The sequence below is a fragment of the Acanthamoeba castellanii genome (genome assembly GCF_000313135.1).
Source record: "Acanthamoeba castellanii str. Neff unplaced genomic scaffold scf7180000084747, whole genome shotgun sequence".
In the NCBI taxonomy this organism is placed as follows: Eukaryota; Discosea; order Longamoebia; family Acanthamoebidae; genus Acanthamoeba; species Acanthamoeba castellanii.
The window spans coordinates 170,914-190,406 of NW_004457396.1; the positions used below are offsets into that span (position 1 = coordinate 170,914).

At 58.3% G+C, this 19,493-nt stretch overlaps 10 protein-coding genes across 10 annotated transcripts; 4 read left to right on the forward strand and 6 right to left on the reverse strand.

Moving 5' to 3' along the window:
- Positions 1-33: 33 nt before the first annotated feature.
- On the reverse strand, positions 34-1,420 carry ACA1_188490 (COP9 signalosome complex subunit 3 (Signalosome subunit 3), putative; the record flags this gene model as incomplete). Its single annotated transcript, XM_004337866.1, has 5 exons — positions 34-222; positions 311-553; positions 631-939; positions 1,126-1,177; positions 1,242-1,420. The coding sequence occupies 5 exons, from the start codon at positions 1,418-1,420 to the stop codon at positions 34-36; spliced, it is 972 nt and encodes a 323-aa protein (XP_004337914.1).
- A 254-nt stretch (positions 1,421-1,674) lies between these two features.
- On the forward strand, positions 1,675-3,718 carry ACA1_188500 (CRAL/TRIO domain containing protein; the record flags this gene model as incomplete). The annotated part of the gene is made up of 10 exons (XM_004337867.1): positions 1,675-1,728; positions 1,798-2,032; positions 2,113-2,182; positions 2,289-2,363; positions 2,456-2,615; positions 2,886-2,927; positions 3,033-3,177; positions 3,268-3,386; positions 3,463-3,609; positions 3,677-3,718. The coding sequence occupies 10 exons, from the start codon at positions 1,675-1,677 to the stop codon at positions 3,716-3,718; spliced, it is 1,089 nt and encodes a 362-aa protein (XP_004337915.1).
- Positions 3,719-4,258: 540 nt separating this feature from the next.
- On the forward strand, positions 4,259-9,304 carry ACA1_188510 (PH domain containing protein; the record flags this gene model as incomplete). The annotated part of the gene is made up of 23 exons (XM_004337868.1): positions 4,259-4,267; positions 4,352-4,438; positions 4,533-4,653; positions 4,741-4,856; positions 4,937-4,997; positions 5,069-5,319; positions 5,410-5,572; positions 5,651-5,796; positions 5,858-5,977; positions 6,097-6,208; positions 6,274-6,369; positions 6,444-6,520; positions 6,605-6,687; positions 6,764-6,842; positions 6,919-7,047; positions 7,125-7,182; positions 7,265-7,509; positions 7,594-7,732; positions 7,811-7,921; positions 8,008-8,145; positions 8,357-8,824; positions 8,854-9,020; positions 9,119-9,304. The coding sequence occupies 23 exons, from the start codon at positions 4,259-4,261 to the stop codon at positions 9,302-9,304; spliced, it is 3,162 nt and encodes a 1,053-aa protein (XP_004337916.1).
- Positions 9,305-9,565: 261 nt separating this feature from the next.
- Positions 9,566-9,679, reverse strand: ACA1_188520 (uncharacterized protein; the record flags this gene model as incomplete). The annotated part of the gene is made up of 1 exon (XM_004337869.1): positions 9,566-9,679. The coding sequence occupies one exon, from the start codon at positions 9,677-9,679 to the stop codon at positions 9,566-9,568; it is 114 nt and encodes a 37-aa protein (XP_004337917.1).
- A 233-nt stretch (positions 9,680-9,912) lies between these two features.
- Positions 9,913-10,925, reverse strand: ACA1_188530 (uncharacterized protein; the record flags this gene model as incomplete). The annotated part of the gene is made up of 4 exons (XM_004337870.1): positions 9,913-10,088; positions 10,125-10,280; positions 10,357-10,594; positions 10,677-10,925. 4 exons carry the CDS (start codon positions 10,923-10,925, stop codon positions 9,913-9,915), a joined length of 819 nt encoding a protein of 272 aa, XP_004337918.1.
- A 207-nt stretch (positions 10,926-11,132) lies between these two features.
- On the reverse strand, positions 11,133-13,142 carry ACA1_188540 (uncharacterized protein; the record flags this gene model as incomplete). The annotated part of the gene is made up of 7 exons (XM_004337871.1): positions 11,133-11,299; positions 11,351-11,513; positions 11,598-11,702; positions 11,814-12,245; positions 12,291-12,332; positions 12,465-12,542; positions 12,687-13,142. 7 exons carry the CDS (start codon positions 13,140-13,142, stop codon positions 11,133-11,135), a joined length of 1,443 nt encoding a protein of 480 aa, XP_004337919.1.
- A 953-nt stretch (positions 13,143-14,095) lies between these two features.
- Positions 14,096-15,432, reverse strand: ACA1_188550 (IgA-specific serine endopeptidase; the record flags this gene model as incomplete). The annotated part of the gene is made up of 2 exons (XM_004337872.1): positions 14,096-15,146; positions 15,218-15,432. 2 exons carry the CDS (start codon positions 15,430-15,432, stop codon positions 14,096-14,098), a joined length of 1,266 nt encoding a protein of 421 aa, XP_004337920.1.
- A 656-nt stretch (positions 15,433-16,088) lies between these two features.
- Positions 16,089-16,367, forward strand: ACA1_188560 (uncharacterized protein; the record flags this gene model as incomplete). The annotated part of the gene is made up of 1 exon (XM_004337873.1): positions 16,089-16,367. The coding sequence occupies one exon, from the start codon at positions 16,089-16,091 to the stop codon at positions 16,365-16,367; it is 279 nt and encodes a 92-aa protein (XP_004337921.1).
- Positions 16,368-16,612: 245 nt separating this feature from the next.
- On the forward strand, positions 16,613-18,141 carry ACA1_188570 (golgi family protein, putative; the record flags this gene model as incomplete). Its single annotated transcript, XM_004337874.1, has 9 exons — positions 16,613-16,617; positions 16,685-16,773; positions 16,857-17,009; positions 17,071-17,181; positions 17,274-17,368; positions 17,416-17,575; positions 17,663-17,738; positions 17,817-17,872; positions 17,966-18,141. The coding sequence occupies 9 exons, from the start codon at positions 16,613-16,615 to the stop codon at positions 18,139-18,141; spliced, it is 921 nt and encodes a 306-aa protein (XP_004337922.1).
- Positions 18,142-18,370: 229 nt separating this feature from the next.
- ACA1_188580 (DNA repair and recombination protein RAD52, putative) lies at positions 18,371-19,466 on the reverse strand (the record flags this gene model as incomplete). Its single annotated transcript, XM_004337875.1, has 5 exons — positions 18,371-18,447; positions 18,516-18,716; positions 18,790-19,108; positions 19,142-19,291; positions 19,377-19,466. The coding sequence occupies 5 exons, from the start codon at positions 19,464-19,466 to the stop codon at positions 18,371-18,373; spliced, it is 837 nt and encodes a 278-aa protein (XP_004337923.1).
- Positions 19,467-19,493: the final 27 nt, after the last annotated feature.

A 19,493-nucleotide genomic window follows, 5' to 3' on the forward strand; every position in this document is an offset into this window, starting at 1 on the left:
GTAGCGGCGGCAAGGTCAGCACAATGGGGGAAGTCAGGGGGAGAGGCCGAAGACGCTTATTACCATCCTAAGGATCGCCTTCTCAGCATCCTTGGGCGACGCGAGCTTCACGCTCTCGGCGATCTGGCTCAGGGACAGCGTCAAGAAAGTCTGCGTATGGCGCTTGATGTTGCGGCGGTAGAGGTCCTGGATGCACTGCTTCACCAGACCGAAGTTGTTGTCCTGGTGTCCATCGCGCAAAGAGGGGTCGTTAGCGCAAGGGCTAATGAACTGGCGGCAGGGGGTACATGAATGCACAGGGGCAAGATACCTTGGTGAAAACCTCCGCATGCTGGGTGGCAACCTTGTGCAGTTCGTCGGTGTTGTTGGAGGCGTAGGCGTTGGCAAAGTCCTGGTACTGCGGGCACAGGCCCTTGAGGTTCCTCTGCACGATGGACGAAGTGTACTTGGGTGCCGGCTTGACCGCTCCCTGGTGCAGCAGCGACACCAGGACGTACTTCTTGTAGCACTCGGCCATCACCGCGCTCAGCACGATAGCGGGCACAGTGAAACCCTGAGAGAGACGAGAGGGAGGGAGGGAGGGCCGATAAGCTGACTGTTGTGGCAACATAACAGGTGGGTAGCGCTTACCATCTTGAAGAACTCGAGCGCCTTGCCAAAGTTCTTGACGCCAGTGTAGATCATGCCGCCATAGTAGAAGAAGCGGAGGACGTCCCTGGCCTTGAGGTTGTAGCTCTCGGGGTTGGCGAGGGCAAGCACTTCGTCGGACAGGACAGGAAGGGCGGCGCGGTAGTCCTTGGCAAGGAGGCACGTCTGAAGGAAGTCGGCATGAAGAGGGGTGAGGCTCTCCGAGTTGGGGCGCAACTTGGTGATGGCAATCTTGAGCAACTTGATGGCGGCAAGCGGCGTCTTCTGCTCTTGATGGATCTCAGCGAACTTCTGGCAGACCCGAGCAACTGTGAATTTACAACAATTGGCAGACATTCAAGTAGGCATGTTAATGGCACACAAGCATCTTTCAAATTGCCAAGGCGAAAAGGCATTGGAGGGAGGGGGGGGGCACGCACACTTGGACGGGGCGAGGCGCACTTGTGTGGTGTTGGCAACAGGAATGAGTGCGCGCACCTGCGCGACGTAGCGAGCAGGGTCAACGGCACCTGCGATCGATTTCACCGCCCTGCAAGTTCCCAACATGAGCGAAATGTCCATTATAACCATTAATCAAATTAGCATATACGTACAAAATGTACATCCATCCAAGGGTGTGAATCTTAGGATCAAGGATGGAAAGGGCCTCGTCCAAGTGGGGCAGGTGCTTGAAAAGCACTTCCTCGGCCTTCTGCAGAGTAGACCTGAGGTTCTTCAAGTCCTTCTCGCTGTTGACATCGGTCGTCTGTATGGCCGTGATCAGCTTGTCCATCTTCTGCTTCTCAAAAACCAATTGTGTTGGGGTGATGATGAGCGCCCTTCTCGCCTCAGAGAAAATGGTGCAAAAAAATACTTCTCTGAAAATGAATTTACGCCTCTGCACGATTTGTGTACAATCAGAGCGCCAACAAAACACAGCAAAAATAATATTCTGAGGGAAACTCGGAGTTGCAGCACGCAAGGAAGGCAGCCAGTCGATCAACCGCAACCACAAGGCCAGAAGCTCGAGCAAGAAGACCAGGCAGCATGAGCAAGTACAGCGAAGAGGAGAAGGCAGCCTTCCGTGCGGAGGAAGACAAGGTATAGGTTTTTTTAAGCCTTTACTTTTTCTTTAAATCTTAATATTTGATTATTGATGTTTTAATCCAGAAAATAGAGGACATGAAGGTCCGTCTGTTGGCGGAGGGGCGGGAAGTCGACTACGAGCTGCACGACGACTTCACACTCCGGCGCTTCCTGCGTGCCCGTGGAGGCGACCTCGACAAGGCCTACGACATGTTCACGGCGAGTCTCCAGTGGCGAAAGGAACATGGCGTGGACACGATCCGCGAGACAGCTCCGCGAGACAACAAGAACTTTGCTCTTCTCGTGAAGTACTGGCCTGGTACGCCCCTGATGAGACGTAGATGTGTATTACTTAAGCAGCCCAAGCTGATGACCATCACCTTCTCTCCTCCACCGCAGGTCGCATGTACAAAACCGACAAGACCGGAGTTCCTGTGTACTATGAACGCATCGGTGCCGTGGACGTCAAGTGCGTCTTCTTCGCAGTACAGCCACACTGCGACGCAGCATCTCGCACTGACGCTCTCGGCTTCTTTATTTCTACATTTGTTCAACAACCACCATTGTGCGAACAGGGGCTTGGTGAGCTCTGTTCCCGCTGAAGACATCACTTCGTTCCACATCCACCAGCAAGAGGAAGCCCGAGCCCTGTACCAATAATTGCTCCTCCTTGTCTCAGCCATGCGGCCATCATCCAGCCATGGCGTACTAACCGCCCCACCTCTGTTTGTGCCGACTGCAGTAAGCAGCGCCTGAGTAAAGAGGCGGGCAAGTCGATGTACGCAAACATCGTGGTCGAGGACCTTGCGGGGTTGGGGATGAGCCACATGTACACGCCCGGCATCGATCTGTTCAAGAAGATCATCGCCATGGACCAAAACAACTACCCCGACACGCTGAAGGTGCGTACCTGACCTGCGTCATCTCCTTTGCCCGCTTGAAACTCTGGCATACATGAGCATCCACACCGCCGACGGCCCAGCACCAACCCAATTCCGTTGGTGTGCGCGTAGGCCTACTATGTCATTAATGCGCCCAGTCTCGTGTCGGTCGGTTGGAGTATGATCAAACCACTTCTTGATGCCAGGCACGCCCGCCACACGCCCCCCCCCTCTTCCCAGTGCAGTCTCCACTGTGCTGACTCACGCTTCCCCTCTAGGACGCGCAACAAGGTCAAGATCATGGGCGGAGATTACAAGGACGCTTTGCTTGAGGTATTCAAATGACAACACAACTGCTGCGAACATTGATGATGACAATATCGTGTTGGTGATGCCAACCCTTGGTGTGCCTTCTCCCGACGTCAATCCAACGTGCAGGTCATTGACGAGGAGAACCTGCCGGAGGAGTACGGCGGCAAGAGCACCTGCGAGGGAGGCTGCGTGCCGGGTGGCGGCAAGTTTTGCGATCAGAAGGACGACGGGACGTCGTACAATCCCCTGCAAGCCACCGTCGGCCGGAAGGGTGCGCCACCTCTCGCCTCTCGTGCTTCCCCCAGCCACAGCCAATGCGAGTTGAGTTCTCCTCACAGCCTGCGCTACGGTTTGAGTACAGATACGTTTGAGGCCAAGCTGAACATTGATAGGGAAGGAAGCACGCTCTCCTGGGAGTTCAGCACCAAGAGCCACGACATCGGCTTTGGTGTCTTTTACTCCCCTGATGGAGAAGCCAAGGTGCAGTACACCCGTTGCAATCTGTTGGTGTTGCTTCTTATCCACACCACACAAATTCATTGCGGCATGTAAACAGAACCGCGAGACGGTCGTGGGATCGGAACGATTCAATGCCCACGAGAGCACGGTGCAGGGTCACCTTGTCGCCAAGAGGGCCGGCACCTACATCCTGCAATGGGACAACACCTACTCGTACATGAAGAGCAAAGCCCTCACCTACCAGGTACGCACCTCATGCGACACGCGTGTCTCGCCACTCACCAAGTGCCACTCACCGCGCGCGCGTGCAGATTTTCATCAGCCCGCCCAGCGAAAGCGACACCACGGCCTAGCCAGAACAGAACAACAAGAGTGCACCCCGCCCGTGCTTTACGAAACAACCCCCCATTTTTGTTATTTATTATTGCTCAGCCGCAACTAAAACGAGTTTGCTGACCCCTCCACCAAGCCATCGCCATGTTCCCGTGCGCACGCGATGATGTGCCTCATCATCGTTGTCGTCGGCTTCTTCTCAAACCTTAGGTGAGCGCCTCCACGTCACGCACCACGAGCTACACCGCGAGTAAGGTCCGCGTCAGGTGGCCACCTTCCTTTCATGGCCATAAGCTGCGCCCTTTCCGTTTAGGTTATGTATGACGCGAAAAGCGAAAGTGGGCCAGTGTCGACAAACTATCTCGACAAGGCCTTGAACAGAGACAAGTTGGTTGCGGCTACACGGTGCGGTGGTAGTTGCTAGCTGACGATTGAAGCCCCGGCCTCACTGCACGCCCCCCCCCAAGCCTACGCCCCTGTATCTGCCTCTACTTCCTCTCGGGCCGGCCTCTTGACCGCTACTCGAGCCTAGGATCTCTGCCTCCCCCCCCAAGTAGCGCATGGAGCGGGTATCCCCCCCCCAAACATTCCACCTCTACTCGTGTGCCGTACAAGCACTCACTCAGAACTGGGCATAATAATCTCCTGCGTAGCGCGCGGTACACGCTGTGGTGCTCAATGACTTCACCTACGCGGAGAACAAAGAAAATATCACCCTCACCAAGGATGACGTTGTCGACGTACGCTCTCTCCCATGCACTACTCTACTCTCCTCCCTGCTCTTCTCTCTTGAGTGAGAGGTGGGCTGATCTAGTGACCGTCCCACTTACGAAGGTGCTCTCGCGGCCTGGGCCGTGCGACGGGCCGGACCCGAGTCTCATGTTCAAGTTCAAGTCTCGTGTGGGCTACATACCATCATCTTACCTATCAGGCCAAGTCCGTCTTCCGCCAGGCGGTACGTTCACGCACTCACGCGCGCACAACACACACGCACACACACAACACAGACGCACACGGGAGGGTGCTGATACTGGACCGGCAGGACGACTCGGCCGCATTGTGAGATGTCAGACACAAGAGGAAAGCACCGGAAGGGACGACATTCTCCACGTACAGGCGGACGACATCATCGTCATGTCCAAGATTCCGCCCGCAGAGGTGCATACCACCGTGTTCTGCTGACGTGTCAGCATTTGTGCTCTTCCCTGAACCCACACCTTTTCCTCCACTGAATACAGGACTGGTGGCTGGGTGAGATCATTCATTCCAAGAATCACCCAGAGAATTTTAGCCTTAAAGGTCCCACACCCGACACGCACTCGCACATGCCGCTCGCCTGTGCTGATGGTCATTGTTTCCGTCCTCAATAGGGGCCTTTCGGCCCAAGGTGGTGAAGATCCTCGCCGTTCACCCGCACACGACCGTCGAGCATGCGCCCCTGTCCTCCTCTCAGGGGACCGCGGGTGGTGGCTTGATGGGCTCCAATGCACTCTCGCCCCGTGGCCACCTCCAAAAGCAGCCCTTGCCGTCGGCCTCCTCTCCTCCCCTCGCTGATTCCATGTTCTCAGTAGCCGCCGTTGATGACAACCACATCGTCGTGCTTCAAGAGGAACTCTTACAGGTGCTCCCTCCCTCATGCTTTACCTGTTTCGTGTCGTTGTGTGAATGTACTCAGTTTCTGTTTTTGTTGGCGGGGGGGGGGGCTATGTAGTATCTCCTAGCGAAGGATATGCTGCTATTCTCCTGGTTGTGCGAGGTCGTCGACGGCGCTCACACCGCACCGCTCGCGCAAGCGGTAGTTCACCTCTTCAAGATGAACGGCTTCATTCCGCAGCTGATCAACACAGTCATTGAAATCGAAGTAAAGCGAACACGTACGCGCTACACCAATAGCCGATGGTGGGTGGAAATCAGTCTGACCAAGTCCTGATGTGCGTGCGTGCTGTGCGCAGATCAACCATCAACATTTTTCCGAGACAACACGTTGACGTCGCACGTCGTGTCAACGTACAGCCACGACATCGGGAAAGACTACATTCTCTTAGTACTCAAGGGGCTCATTCGGTCGACCGCCAGTTACTCGGCGGAGACTCTCGAGGTGCCTACACTCTCTGATGATGGGTGGCTGAGTGCGCCAGCGCTGACGTCGTTCCCTACAGATCAACCCACACATGATCAACCTGTCCGTCACGACGCTGGAAGAAAACATCTCCAAGCTGAGCAGTGTTATTCAGTTGTATCTCGATGTCATCACGGCCTCTGCCGCTCATCCTCCCCCTGTACTCTACCCTCCGTTCCCCCAAAGCCCCACGCACACGTGTAGCTTTCTCCCGCTAACCTCACCCTCCACTCCACGCATAGGATATTTCGCTACTTGTGCGCCCACCTGCGAGCGAAGGTGCTCACCAAGTTCCCCGAGAGCAAGTACTCGGCGATCGGCGGGTTCTTCTTCCTTCGCTTCCTGTGCCCCGCCATCGTCAGCCCCGAAAGCTATGGCCTTGTGGACAGCGGTATTCTTTTTTAATTTTTAATTTCGATTTGGTTTCGATCGATTGCTCACTGTCTCGCCCTTCAGGTGCGGCAACGCTCACCGGCGCTAACAGGCGCCCGCTGATACTCGTTTCCAAGGTGCTGCAATCGATAGCCAACGGAGTGCAGTTCGGCAAGAAGGGTATGCGTCTCTCGATTCTCCGCATCATAGCAGCGAATTGTTTTCCAAACCCAGAGCTCTCCCTCGAACATCAGAGCCGTACATGATCCCAATGAACGAGCTGATGCAGGTCAACATCGCGAAAGTGCACAACTTCTTCGACGACCTCGCGGTAATGGCGCCTGGTGATGGCTTTGCCTCTCTTCTTTGCCTCGTTCTTACTCAACAACGCTTTCTTTTTCTCTTGTTCATGCAGGACATCGCCGGGCTGGAGGACCAGTTCGTGATGGGCAATCTGGGCCAGAGGGAACTCACCTTCCGGCCGGACCAGCTCGCCAAGTACAATTGTGCAATCTGGTCGCGCCATCTGCAACAGCACAACTCACAAAAACAATCAATCGTTCTTCACCCCCAGGGTGCACGCCGAACTCCATTTACGGTTTGGGGTCATCAAGGCCCATGTGCTGGAAACGGTGGAGCAGTCTACGGAATCGGTGCGTTATCGTTCCTCGCAGCCACATGCGGATAGACTTGTGCTTTTGCTGACGATGTGTTGTTGTCGCGCGGCAGGGGAAGCACAAGGTGGGCATGCTCGATGCGCTAGAGAAGCTATTGAGCAAGCTGGGCCTCCCCAAGCCGGTGGAGGTGGAGACCGTGGCGGAGGAAGAGGTGACCAGCCCCAACCTAAGGCCTCCCCCGGTTTTTTGTTCTCTCACACACACACGCACACGCGCACGCGCACACGCGCACGCACACACTCGACTGTGCATCTACAGGTTCATCTGCCCCAACAGAAGAAGACGTTCTTCAGGACCTCCTCTCGAGACTCCAGTTGTACGCTCCGCATCGCAACGCGGTCTCGGGTGGTTCTTGTTGCTCTCTCGCCACTCACACTCACTCTGGCTCGGTGCTGCAGCGCTGCGCCGGAAGGAAAAGGTGGAGTTGGAGAAAGGCCGATCGAAAAACAGCATCACGGAAGAAGCCGGAAAGGCGCCGGCCTCGCCGAAGCTGCCGCCCAAGCGAAACACCCCGCTCACTGATGACGAGGTGCCAGTGTCGCACCCTGCGTCCACACACGCGGGCTGGATGCTGCTGAAGGGCAACCCTCAGAACACGCTCAAGCTCCGAAATAAGTGGAAACGATTCTACTTCCTCCTCGTGGTACGACATTGGCACTCACCGCACACGGCACACGCACACGACACACACGTGCAGCTCACGCGCACGGTCTCTCGCGTTTTGTAGGAATGGGAGCTGCACTATTACAAGCCGGGAGACACAGTCAAGAAAATGGGGACCATCGACATCAGCACGGCCACCGTCTCACAGAATCTGGCGGCGCTCTGGGCTCCGCCCTCGATTCCCAAGGCGCCCAACAAACCCGGTACGACGCTCAGTCTCTATTCTGTGGCTGACGGAGCACATCCAACCAACTCTTTCCCTTTCACGTGTGTAGCCAAAGGGCAGTTCCAGTTCGAGCTGGCCTTCCCGGACAGGCCCGTCCTGCATTTTTCCCTGACCCCGTCCGCCTCGCAGCTGGATCTTGAAAGGTGGATGGACGCCATCAACAAAGGTAGTCAATGCGCTGTGGTCTCCACTTGCGGGGTGAGCCCACTCGACTGATACAACTTTTATTACATGTTTCACGCACACGAGCAGCCAAGGACAGTGCAGTAGGTCGGCTGCCGCCGGTGCTCTCTCCACGGGGCGTGCTACCGTCGGGTGCCAATTCCATAACCCCTCCTCCATTGACCCTGTCCCTCTTCAACCTTCAAACAAGCAACGAATTCCAGCCAGGTACACGCACACGCACCTCCGCACACGCACCACGCACCATACCACGCACACGCACACGGCGCCACTCCACACCCACAACGCGTTCTGACAAGATGTGGATACTCAACAGGCAGCCCGTCGTCTTACGAACGCGCGTCGGCAATCGAGATCGGCAGCGCAAGCCCGCGGGTATACTGAAACTTCTTCTCTGTCGTGCGTGTACTTTCTTCAGATGTTGACTGCGACCCAACTACCACCGCACAACAGCAGCACTTGTCGGAGATCGAGCGGACGCTCAGCCCAGTGGGCAGCCCGCGCAGTGCGGGCTATTTCAACTTCAACACCTTCAACACCTTCCACACCAGCGGCCCCGACGAACCGGAGACCGAGACCGGAGGCGGCAGCGCCATCGTGGGGCGTGTGAGGATCGCGCACAGTCCCTCGATGCGCGTCGGAGGATCCACGCCCGCGGCCGAGACCGTCGAGCAGCGGAAGAAGGCCAAGACCGCCAGCTGGGGCAAGATGGAGATGTTCGAGCGGCTCATCAAGGGCGCCGATGACAAGATGCAGCAGCAGCAGCAGCAACATCAGCAGCGAGAGCGGATCGCACGCCGAGAGAGCGAAAAGGTAAGAACAACCACACCGGCAGCGCCAGCAGCGCCGGCAGCACCGTCAACGTCGCCGGCGAGAGCGCAGCTCAGTCCACCACCACCACCTCTGCGGCCAAAGAGTGGCGCGCGGCCGCGGTCAAGCCGCCGCCGCCGCCATCGCCCACCACCCCGCCCAAGCTGTCCAACAGCGCCAACATCGCCAACAACACCAGCCCGCCGAGCGGCGGCACGAGCCGGATCGGGCTGATGCCGGCCCGACCTGACGAAGGCGACTATGCGTCCATCGTACGATGTTGCCCTCTCTTTTCAATGCTCTCTTCATATCAATGATGAGTGCTGAACCAACTCACTTCTTTGTGCGTCGTTGCAATGACGTTGTGTAGGTGCGAATGCTTTCGAAGTTGACGCAGAGCGTGGAGAGACGGTTAGACGTGGACAGGGCGCTGCTGGGGCGACGCAACAGCGACGGGTCGCTGACCGCGGGCGCGGGCGAAGCGAGGGAGATCCTCGAGAGCAGGCTGTCGGCGCTCACCGCGGCCTTGGCCACGCTCAAGACCATCAAGTTGTAGTGTTGTTGGCGCTCATACCAACACTAACGGCCTCGCAGCACAAAGATGAATGTAAAGTTATTGCTCACGGCGTGGCCACTCTTTGAAGCGATGAGGGATGGCTCTCGCAAGAGAAAAGGACTGGAGGGAGAGCGGCGTGCGATTCACAATTACATTGAACGATGCGAGAGCGGTAGCTTAGCTAGAGCGCTAACATTGTCTAACACATGAAATGGGAAGCGCCGGCGTAGAATCGAGGGGGGTGATGGTGGTACGGGAAAACTAGTCGGTCTCCTCCTTGGCGCCAGCAGTGACGTAGTGGAAGAGGACAATGATGAGGAACACGCTGCAGCCCATCAGGTTGGCCAGCACGCCGAGTTGCACGTCGTCGATCATTTCCTTGTATGGGGCTGAGAAATGCCAAAATTAAGAAGATTCAGCTCCACGCAATGAACAAGAGTCGCGACACACAGTGCGCTACTGCGTAAGAAGCGAAGATATCTAGAGGACGTACTCTAGGCCTTGATGATGACGCAGATCGATTCTGGGTCTTAGATTAGATAAAATTTGTGTTTTTCTGTATTTCTCTTTTCTCTTTCATTAACAAAAGGAAAAGAGAGGGGCTTCCGTTAGGCGGTCGCAGTCGAGTTGGGGAAGGTGGCGTTGTTGATGTTGCTGATGGCAGCGCTCGGGCAGCTGTGCAGCAGGTTCACCTGGACCGATGCCGTGATGTCGACCTCGCCTGCCAGCACTGGAGTCGTTGCCTGCGTGGCCGCGGCAGCATCTGGAGTAGGGCGCTTGTCAGCTGTACGCTGAGAACAACAAACAAGTTGGGGGGTACCCTTACTGATGGAGGAGGAGGGGGGATTGAAGGCGGGCGAGAGGTTGATGGTGCCCACGCCTACGATCTCGCACCCGAGCTCACTCACGACCAGCCTTGCGTTGGCTATGCCGTTCGCCACCGCCAGCCTAGTCGCCTCCTGCTGCGCCGTCGTCACTGTTGTAGTAGAAGGGGGTAAATTATGAGGCCAGCCAGACCCGGGCAAAAGGTGTTGCGGGGCTCAGCGCCGCACCGTTGTTGTCCGAAGGGATGAGCTGGACCGAGTTGATGGTGTTCGCCCCGGCGGCGACGGCGGCGTCGATGGCCTGGCCCGCTTGGTCGGCCGGCACTTCGAAGCTCACAATGTTGGTCGCTCGGAAGACGGTCTGAGGCTGCGCCCCAGAACCAGAGCTCCCCGAGAGAGGGAACGGCGTAGGGCTCGGGAAGCTGAGCTGCGTCAGCGAGATGCTGCTCGTCTGCAGTTTGGACACCTGTGGCAATCAAGAAGAGGTGAGAAGAGTGTAAATGAAGAAGATGATGATGGCGATGATGATGATGATGATGATAAAGTACGTTGAGCGCCTGGAGAGCGGCGACAATGGCCTGGGAGGAATTGGCGGCGGCGGCCTGGGCTTGGCTGGCGTTGGAGGAGTCAGCCTGGACGCCCAGCTCGACCCGGGCGATGTCAGCGGGGATCGTTACGGAGCCCTGGCCGGTCGCCGTGACCACGCTCGAGGTGACATTCACCTCCTGCGCCCAGGTCGCGTGGCAGCAGAACAGTGCGGCTGCGCACAAAGCCAAAATCGTTGCAAAGCGCATCATTTCTTCGTGTTGCGTGTGGTTGTGTGTTGCGTGTGGGCGTGGTTGTAGATGCGGGAGGTGGTGAATGAAGCTATCGTCTTGTTGCGCGCTATTGTACGCTCGAAATTGGCCCAAGAGGGTGACGCGGTCCCCACTTCCCTGCCAAATTTCGGCCATCGGACCTAAAACGATAGGGAACTGTATTCAGAGGGGGGAGATGAGGAAGCGCTACACGGCCACTCGCGTGCCGCAGCCGCCGCAGAAGCCCTGGCCGGGCTTGAGCTCCTCACCGCACGAGCCGCAGCTGGCCTGGGACTTGCGGTAGCACTCGGTGTGCCAGTCCTGGCCCTTGACGATGGTCTTGAGGCCCTGGTCCACGCCCGCCACCAGCTGCACTCCGCAGCCCGGGCACGACGACACCTGCGCCGCGAGGCCCGCCGACGGACCCCGGGTGGGGTTGGCCTTCTCGTAGCATTCCTTGTGCCACTCCTGGCCGCGCGCGATGGTCTTCATCGCCGTGTCTTGGCCCACCACCATGTGGCCCTGGCAGCCCGGGCACTTGCTCGTCTGCGCCGCGAGACCCGCCGACGGACCCTTGGTCGGGTTGGCCTGCAACCGGAAGATCGTATCTTGTGAGTCGGTGTCGGTGTTGTGTGTGTGTGTGCGTGTGCGTGTGCGTGTGCGTGTGCGTACCTTCTCGTAGCACTCCTTGTGCCACTCCTGGCCGCGCGCGATGGTCTTGGTCGCGGTGTCCTGGCCCACCACCATGCCCACACCGCAGCCGGGGCAATGGCACACCTGCGCCGCGAGGCCCGCCGACGGACCCTTGGACGGATAGGCCTTCTCGTAGCAGTCCTTGTGCCACTCCTGGCCGCGTGCGATGGTCTTGGTCGCGGTGTCCTGGCCCACCACCATGTGGCCCTGGCAGCCCGGGCACTTGCTCGTCTGCGCGCCGAGACCCGCCGACGGACCCTTGGTCGGGTGCGCGATCTCGTAGCACTCCTTGTGCCACTCCTGGCCGCGCGCAATGGTCTTGGTCGCCGTGTCCTGGCCCACCACCATGTGTCCCTGGCAGCCGGGGCACTTGCTCGTCTGCGCGCCGAGGCCCGCCGACGGACCCTTGGTCGGGTGCGCGATCTCGTAGCAGTCCTTGTGCCACTCCTGGCCGCGCGCGATGGTCTTGGTCGCGGTGTCCTGGCCCACCACCATCTCACCCTGGCAGCCGGGGCACTTGCTCGTCTGCGCCGCGAGGCCCGCCGACGGACCCTTGGCCGGGAAGGCCTTGTCGTAGCACTCCTTGTGCCACTCCTGGCCGCGCGCGATGGTCTTGGTGCCCGAGTCCTGGCCCACCACCATGCCCACACCGCAGCCGGGGCAATGGCACACCTGCGCCGCGAGACCCGCCGACGGACCCTTCGAGGGATACGCCTGCGCATACCACACACCATTAGGCCATGTTCGCGTGTGTATGCGGTTTGTGCGTGTGCGTGCCTTCTCGTAGCAGTCCTTGTGCCACTCCTGGCCGCGTGCGATGGTCTTCATTGCGGTGTCCTGGCCCACCACCATGTGGCCCTGGCAGCCCGGGCACTTGCTCGTCTGCGCGCCGAGGCCCGCCGACGGACCCTTCGAGGGATACGCCTGCGCATACCACACATACCATTAGGCCACGTGTGCGTGTGCGGTGTGTGCGTCTGTCAACGCATTGATGCGCGTGCCTTCTCATAGCAGTCCTTGTGCCACTCCTGGCCGCGTGCGATGGTCTGTGCCGTGTCCCTGGCCCACCACCATGTGGCCCTGGCAGCCCGGGCACTTGCTCGTCTGCGCGCCGAGGCCCGCCGACGGACCCTTGGTCGGGTGCGCGATTTCGTAGCACTCCTTGTGCCACTCCTGGCCGCGCGCAATGGTCTTGGTCGCCGTGTCCTGGCCCACCACCATCTCACCCTGGCAGCCGGGGCACTTGCTCGTCTGCGCCGCGAGGCCCGCCGACGGACCCTTGGCCGGGAAGGCCTTCTCGTAGCAGTCCTTGTGCCACTCCTGGCCGCGTGCGATGGTCTTGGTCGCCGTGTCCTGGCCCACCACCATGTGGCCCTGGCAGCCCGGGCACTTGCTCGTCTGCGCCGCGAGACCCGCCGACGGACCCTTGGTCGGGTGCGCCTGGTCGTAGCACGGCTTGTGCCACGTCTTTCCGCCCAAAACCACACGCTCGCCGCCCACGCTCGCCGGCACTGCCATCACCATCACCACCACCACGCTGACGTCAGCACATGTCATCATCAACATCATCAACGCCATCGTCATCATCAGCGTTGGGAGGAGAAGGTGGTGGTACTGGTCTGGGAGCAGCCGGGGCAGGTCTCGAAGCTGCCGCCGACGGTCGAACCGGTGGCGGCGGCTCCGCACTTGACGCAGAACCTGCCGTTGAACTGAGCACCTGCAGATGCGCGAGTAGAGAAGGAGATGATGGATTCAGGTCACCTTCCTCTTCTCCTCTGATCCTCCTTGCCTTTTCATCCTCCTCCTCATCCTCGTTGTTCCACTTTTCATCTTCTTCCACTTCCACTTCCACAAATGCTATCACCCCTCTTCTTCTTCGTCACCTTCGTCGTTTGTTAATTTTATAATTAATCACTAGTTTAAAATCGCGAGTAAAAAGAAGAAAATAAAATGGTTATTTATTCAACAGGGGATGGATGAGGGAGGGCATACCACAGCTTGTACAGAAAACCATTGTCTATGTATATCTATAAATGTCTATGTAGCTGCCGGTAGTTGGGTGATCGGACCTAAAAGAATGAAAGCGGTGGCCTTGATCTTTCTCTCTTGTTGTATGATGTGAAGAAGTGTGAGCTTAGGACTCCTCCTAAAACACCAAAGTGCAATTAGGTTGACTCACAAAGTGGGGTTGCAGCCACTGGGAAAGAACGAAAGGGAAAAGAATGGCGTCCGTCGTTTTCTTTCTCACCTTTTTTTCCCCTTGTTTGGTTCGTGCCAAGGAGACGCGTCCGTTGGGACAAGATCCCCGCTCATGGCTCAGTGCAGTGAAGTATGGTTGGAGAATGAATCGTATTGAATCGCTAATGAAAGCTAAGGGAATGTAGAAAACAACAAGTTGCACTTGAAAGAGATAGATAGATGCGGTAGCGTCGGGGGTTGGCACTTGAGCTCCGTCGGCAGCTGAATGGCTCGGCTCATCAGTTGTCGCACTCGGGCATGCACTGGCGTTCGTGGGGGCAGCTCTGGCCGGCCTTCAGGTAGACGCCGTGGTCGTTGGGGTAGCACCCGTTGCCGTCGGCGTAGAACACGCCCTTGGAGGTCTGGGTCGGATAGCAGCCGCGGCCGTCGCGGTAGTACCACTTGCCGTTGATCAGACGCGGGCAGCACCCATTGCGGTCCGGCTTCTGGCCACCGGGGCACTGCTGCTTGGTCGTCGTCTGCTGTTGAGTCGTCGTCTGCTGCTGGGTCGTGGTCTGCTGCTTGGTCGTGGTGGTTTCCTGGGGAGTCGTGGTCTGCTGCTTGGTGGTCGTGGTCTCCTGCCTGGTCGTGGTGGTCTCGCGAGGAGTGGTGGTCTGCTGCTGGGTCGTGGTGGTCTCCTGAGGAGTCGTGGTCTGCTGCTTGGTGGTTGTGGTCTCCTGCTGGGTCGTGGTCTGCTGCTTGGTCGTCGTAGTTTCCTGAGGAGTGGTGGTCTGCTGCTTGGTCGTGGTCACCTCCTTGGTCGTGGTGGTCTCCTGCGGAGTCGTGGTCTGCTGCTTGGTCGTGGTGGTCTCCTGCTTGGTGGTGGTCGTCTCGCGAGGAGTGGTGGTCTGCTGCTGGGTCGTCGTGGTCTCCTGAGGAGTGGTGGTCTGCTGCTTGGTGGTGGTCACCTCCTTGGTTGTGGTGGTCTCCTGCGGGGTGGTGGTCTGCTGCTTGGTCGTAGTCACCTCCTTGGTCGTCGTGGTCTCCTGCGGAGTGGTGGTCTGCTGCTTGGTGGTGGTCACCTCCTTGGTCGTCGTGGTCTCGCGAGGAGTGGTGGTCTGCTGCTTGGTCGTGGTCACCTCCTTGGTCGTGGTAGTCTCCTGCGGAGTCGTGGTCTGCTGCTTGGTGGTGGTCTGCTGCTGGGTTGTGGTCTGCTGCTGGGTGGTCGTCTGCTGCTTGGTCGTGGTCGAGGACGAGCCGTCGGGCCTCACACAGCTGGGGTGGCACTGCTGTCCGCTCGGGCACGACTGGCCCGCCGGGTTGTAGACGCCGTGCTCGTTCGGGTAGCACCTGAGAAGCATCGATCATGAGGATTCCACATTCAACTGCTGGTAAGAAAAGATGCGAGATGAAGGTGGTACCCGTTGGAGTCAGCGTAGAAGACGTGGCCGCCGATGCTCTTGGGGTAGCACTGGTTCTTGACGTCGCGGTAGTAGCCGAAGCCGTTGATGAGCTGGGGGCAGCAGCCGCTGGCATCGGGCCAAAAGCCGCCCGGGCAGGGTCCGCCTTGGGCCGTCGCACTTGCGATCATCATCACAGCCGCCAGGGCAGTCAGCAGGAAGAGCTTGGAATTCATCGTCGAAGTCGAAGGCAGTGCTGCTGTTGTTGTTCTTGTTGATGTTATGTTGATGAATGTCCACTCTCCCGCTGCGTCTCCTTTTTGTGTTGGTCACCAGCCAATAAGCTCTGGCCGATGGCTGAGTTTGAGGGCCAATGGGAACGCCCATCGTTTCGTTTGAAAGAGACCACCCACCTCCGAACGTGGGCTCGCGGAATGGCCCGTGGCGGGCGCTGTAGCTGACGAAGCCCAAGCTGGCGCATGAGAACGAAATGGGTATGTTTGTCTCGATATTGCCAGCGCGTTGCATGGGCGATGGGGTGGCGCGCGAAGCCGGTTGTGTGTGATGATCAATGGGTTCAGGTACCTCAAGTGCGGGTGCGACTCACCAATGGAAAAGTTTCTTGCAAATCCTGTGACTCGGCCATCGCGCCTGCCCACTCACCCCGACGCTCTGGTTCAATCACCACCACTTGCAACAACACGCCAACTCAACCAACACCGGCGCCATACACACCCCAATTGCTGGATGTAACCCTAACAGTTAATACACGGAGTTACAAGTCCCATAATGCCTCGATTCGTGTGTGTGTGTGCGGGTCAAAGTGGCCGCACCCGCACTCAACAGTTCGCCGGCCCGCCTAAGCAGCGGGCTGTCACCGTGCTTGCGGGGCATGTGGGTGGAGGGATTGGTGGCGTGCGTAGACGAGCGAGGGTTTAGGCCCACGCCGAAGGCCGCTGCCCCATTCCAGAAGGAGACTCGACATTGTGGCCCTCTCGGAGGGGAGGGCTTCAAGGTCGATGATGAGCGTCGCACCGCCTCAGGCTGGTTGACAGAGCAGGGAAAAGACGCCGGTCCCCTTGGTGGAGGGATCACAGCCCTGAGTGGGTCCTCTCGGGAAGCTGCGTATCGACTCCAACACCTCCACTTTTTTGATCATGTTTCCAGTTAATCTTGCTCGCATAAGATTTGATTCGATCGAGCGATTGATCGATTGCTCGCTCATCTAAGCGGCCAGAAGAGATGTGAGACGTGGGACCCACCAGAGATTGATTCACTATGCCACGTCAGTCGAGGGCCACGTCGACCCAGTAGGTTTTCCTTTTCAGATTTCTTTTTCTTTTTGTCCTGCTTTATGCCCCTTGGTGAAGAAGGAGCCAACATCTTGCGACCAAGCCAGCAGGCAAGCGTAGAAGAATGAGGTAAGTCCAGCCTCCTCACCAATTCTCCTTTAAAGCCCGTTGGGCTTCTAACACTCTCCTCCTCAAGGAATGCCGAGAAGTGGTTGAGAGAGTTCGACATCTTTTCCAAAGTCGACCCCACGGCGCCACGCGTCAAGACCGTGTCCAGCGGAGCAGGTAAGCTTCCACTGCACGCCCTCTCCATTTCCTTCTTTTCGAACGAGTTGAGTTCCTCGGCTCACCTGACTGGGCTCGCACAGTGTCCATTCTCTGCTTCTTCCTGCTGGGATATCTCTTTCTCCAGGAGGTGGCCGAATACCAGAAGGCCGAGGTGACGTCGCAGGTGAGCGTGGACACCACCATACGCAATGAGTTCGACTCCCTCCTGGTCAGCCTCACCGTCGAGTTCCCAAGTACGCCGCTTCTTTTTCCCATGCTGGTGGGCTACTGAAGGCTAAGCCCGTCTCTGTGCAGACCTGGGTTGTGAAGATTTTGGAGTGGATGCCGCGGACTACACGGGCCACTTGCTGGGCGATGCCACAGGACCAGGCGGCACTCTCGTCAAGCGGCCACTTACAGCTGATAGTACGCTCTCTGGCCTCATCGTAGAGCAGTCTTATCGGCTGCTGCTCACGGTCAGGCTCGCTCACCCCCTCCAGATCGGAGGGAGGCAACAGGATGTCTGCTGACGGGCCACATGGCCGTAAGGAAGATTCGTGGCCAGTTCCAGATCAGCTCCCGCCGCTTCAATCCGTTCTCCATCTATGGTAGCGTGTCCCCCTCCCTCCTCTGCGCTGCGCGCCACCCAGTTGTCTTCAGTCCTTAAACAAGCACACCCCGACAGAGGACCACCCGCATCCACACCCCGAGGACAGCCTCCCGTTCAACGTGACCCACCGCATCCGCGAGTTGTCCTTCGGCCCCAAAGTGCTCCCCGACGTTGGGCCGCTCGACGGGATCGTGCAGACCATGCGCGAGGGTAAGTTGCTTGTTGGCTGTGGGGAAGAGCAGGACGGACTGGTCCTCACCACCTCTTCTTCTTCTTCTTCTTCTGCCTTGGCCGCAGGTGAGCGTAGCCAATACTCGTACTTCCTGCAGATTGTGCCGGCCTCTTACCACTACGCTGATGGTCGGGTCGTCGAGTACGTGCCAGTTTTCGTGTGCTGTGTGATGTCTTTGTTTGAGAACCCATCGACGTGTTGCTGACAGCCGGAGAACAGGTCCTACAGCTTCGCGTTCACGATGCACACAGAGTCGAGGAGCGAATTGGCACCAGGTGAGTGGAGTGTCCGTGCTTAGTGAGCCGCGCGTGTGTCGTGCCGTGTGTGGTGTTGGTGTCTCACCCACGCTCTTGATGCCGCATGGCCAGGTGTTTTCTGGAAGTACGACTTCTCGCCGTACGCGACGTCGTTGCGGGAGGTGCCCAAGTCCTTCTCGCACTTCATCACCCGATGCTGCGCCGTGATCGGGGGCACCTTCGTCGTCTTTGGTCTCCTCTCCGCCCTCGCCTCTCGTCTGGAGACCGCCGCCAAGAAGAGCAAGTAAAAACACCGTTGCCACCGCACACACGCACACCGATCGCGCACACGTAGCGGACACGACGTTGAACGGTTCATTGCGCGCGCAGCCAGGAAGAAGGAAAAGACATGTACATGAACGAGGAAGAGAGGTGAAGAGGAGAGGGCAGTAGAAAAGAGACGAGGAGTGTAGCGCGGCGGTAGTATGGCGACGTCGTCGTTCGGATCGCTGGGCAGCAGGCCACGCGAGCTTTACTTCAGCTGTCGTGCCTTGGTCTCTTGTCGGGAGGAGAGCCACCATAGTTGTGCTGCTGCGGGGGCTGATACGGTCTCGCTGCTGGGAGTTGAGAGGGTGAGACAAGGCGACAGGCGTTTTCTGTGTGGCAAGAGGTGTAAACGCACCGTTGCCGTATGGTTGGTGCTGTTGCTGTGGCTGGAAGCCGAAGCCGGTGTCGGGCGCACTCCGCTTGGCTCCTCCGTTCATCATTCCGTGGCCAAATTGAGGCGAAGACGTAGCAACCGGCGGCGATGACTGTTGCGTTCCGCCGTGCTGTTGTGACTCACTCATGGCAATGCTCAAGAAAGCGCTGTCGTCGTCATAACCTGCACGTAGAAGAAGGAGAACGAGAGTAAGCTTGGACAGCTGTTCAAAGTATCTTTAGGTGGTCGCTCGTACCATCGGTATAATCGGTTGGAGCAATCTCGCCACGACCGTCGGCCGAGTGCCCGTTGGCCAGTGGCGTCGCAGCGACGGCGGGAACTCTCGCAGCCTGCGGGGGGAACCCCGGCTGCGGTCGCCCACCCGCGATATTGGCTGTGTTGGCATTGTATCCGCCGGGCACAGGCACAGGGCCGGCCTTGAGCGACGGAGGTGGCTGGGTGAAGGTGGGCTGCGCGGGAGGAGGAAGCGATACGGGCTGCTCGTAGGACACCGTCGCCTTCTCCGCGTCATGTGCCGGGTTTGATACAGTTGGCGGTAGGTAGCCGGCTTCTCCCTAAATGAAGGTAATGGTGGTCAAGTCGTGTACGGTCTGGTTCAGACCAAAGAGGGTGCGAGAGAGAGACCGCACCTTCTTGGCGCTCTTGAGCTTCATGAGATGCTCCTTGTCGTACAGACAGTTGCCCAGAGCGTTACCAAACAATCGCAGTGCTCGCTTGCGGGCATCTGATACAGCCTCCTAGGTAGTTATTGTGGGTGAGTGAATGAGCTCAAGCTTGTTACTGGCAACAACGACGTCGACGCGAGAGCATTGAGGTGAGAACCTTCTTGGCGTTCTCGATTGCTGATCCCTTCTTGGGGTGCTCGGCCATACCGTAGCCGACATCTTCGTGGTAGGTGCCATCCTTGAGCATCACCTTCACCACAGCGGTCACGCCAAC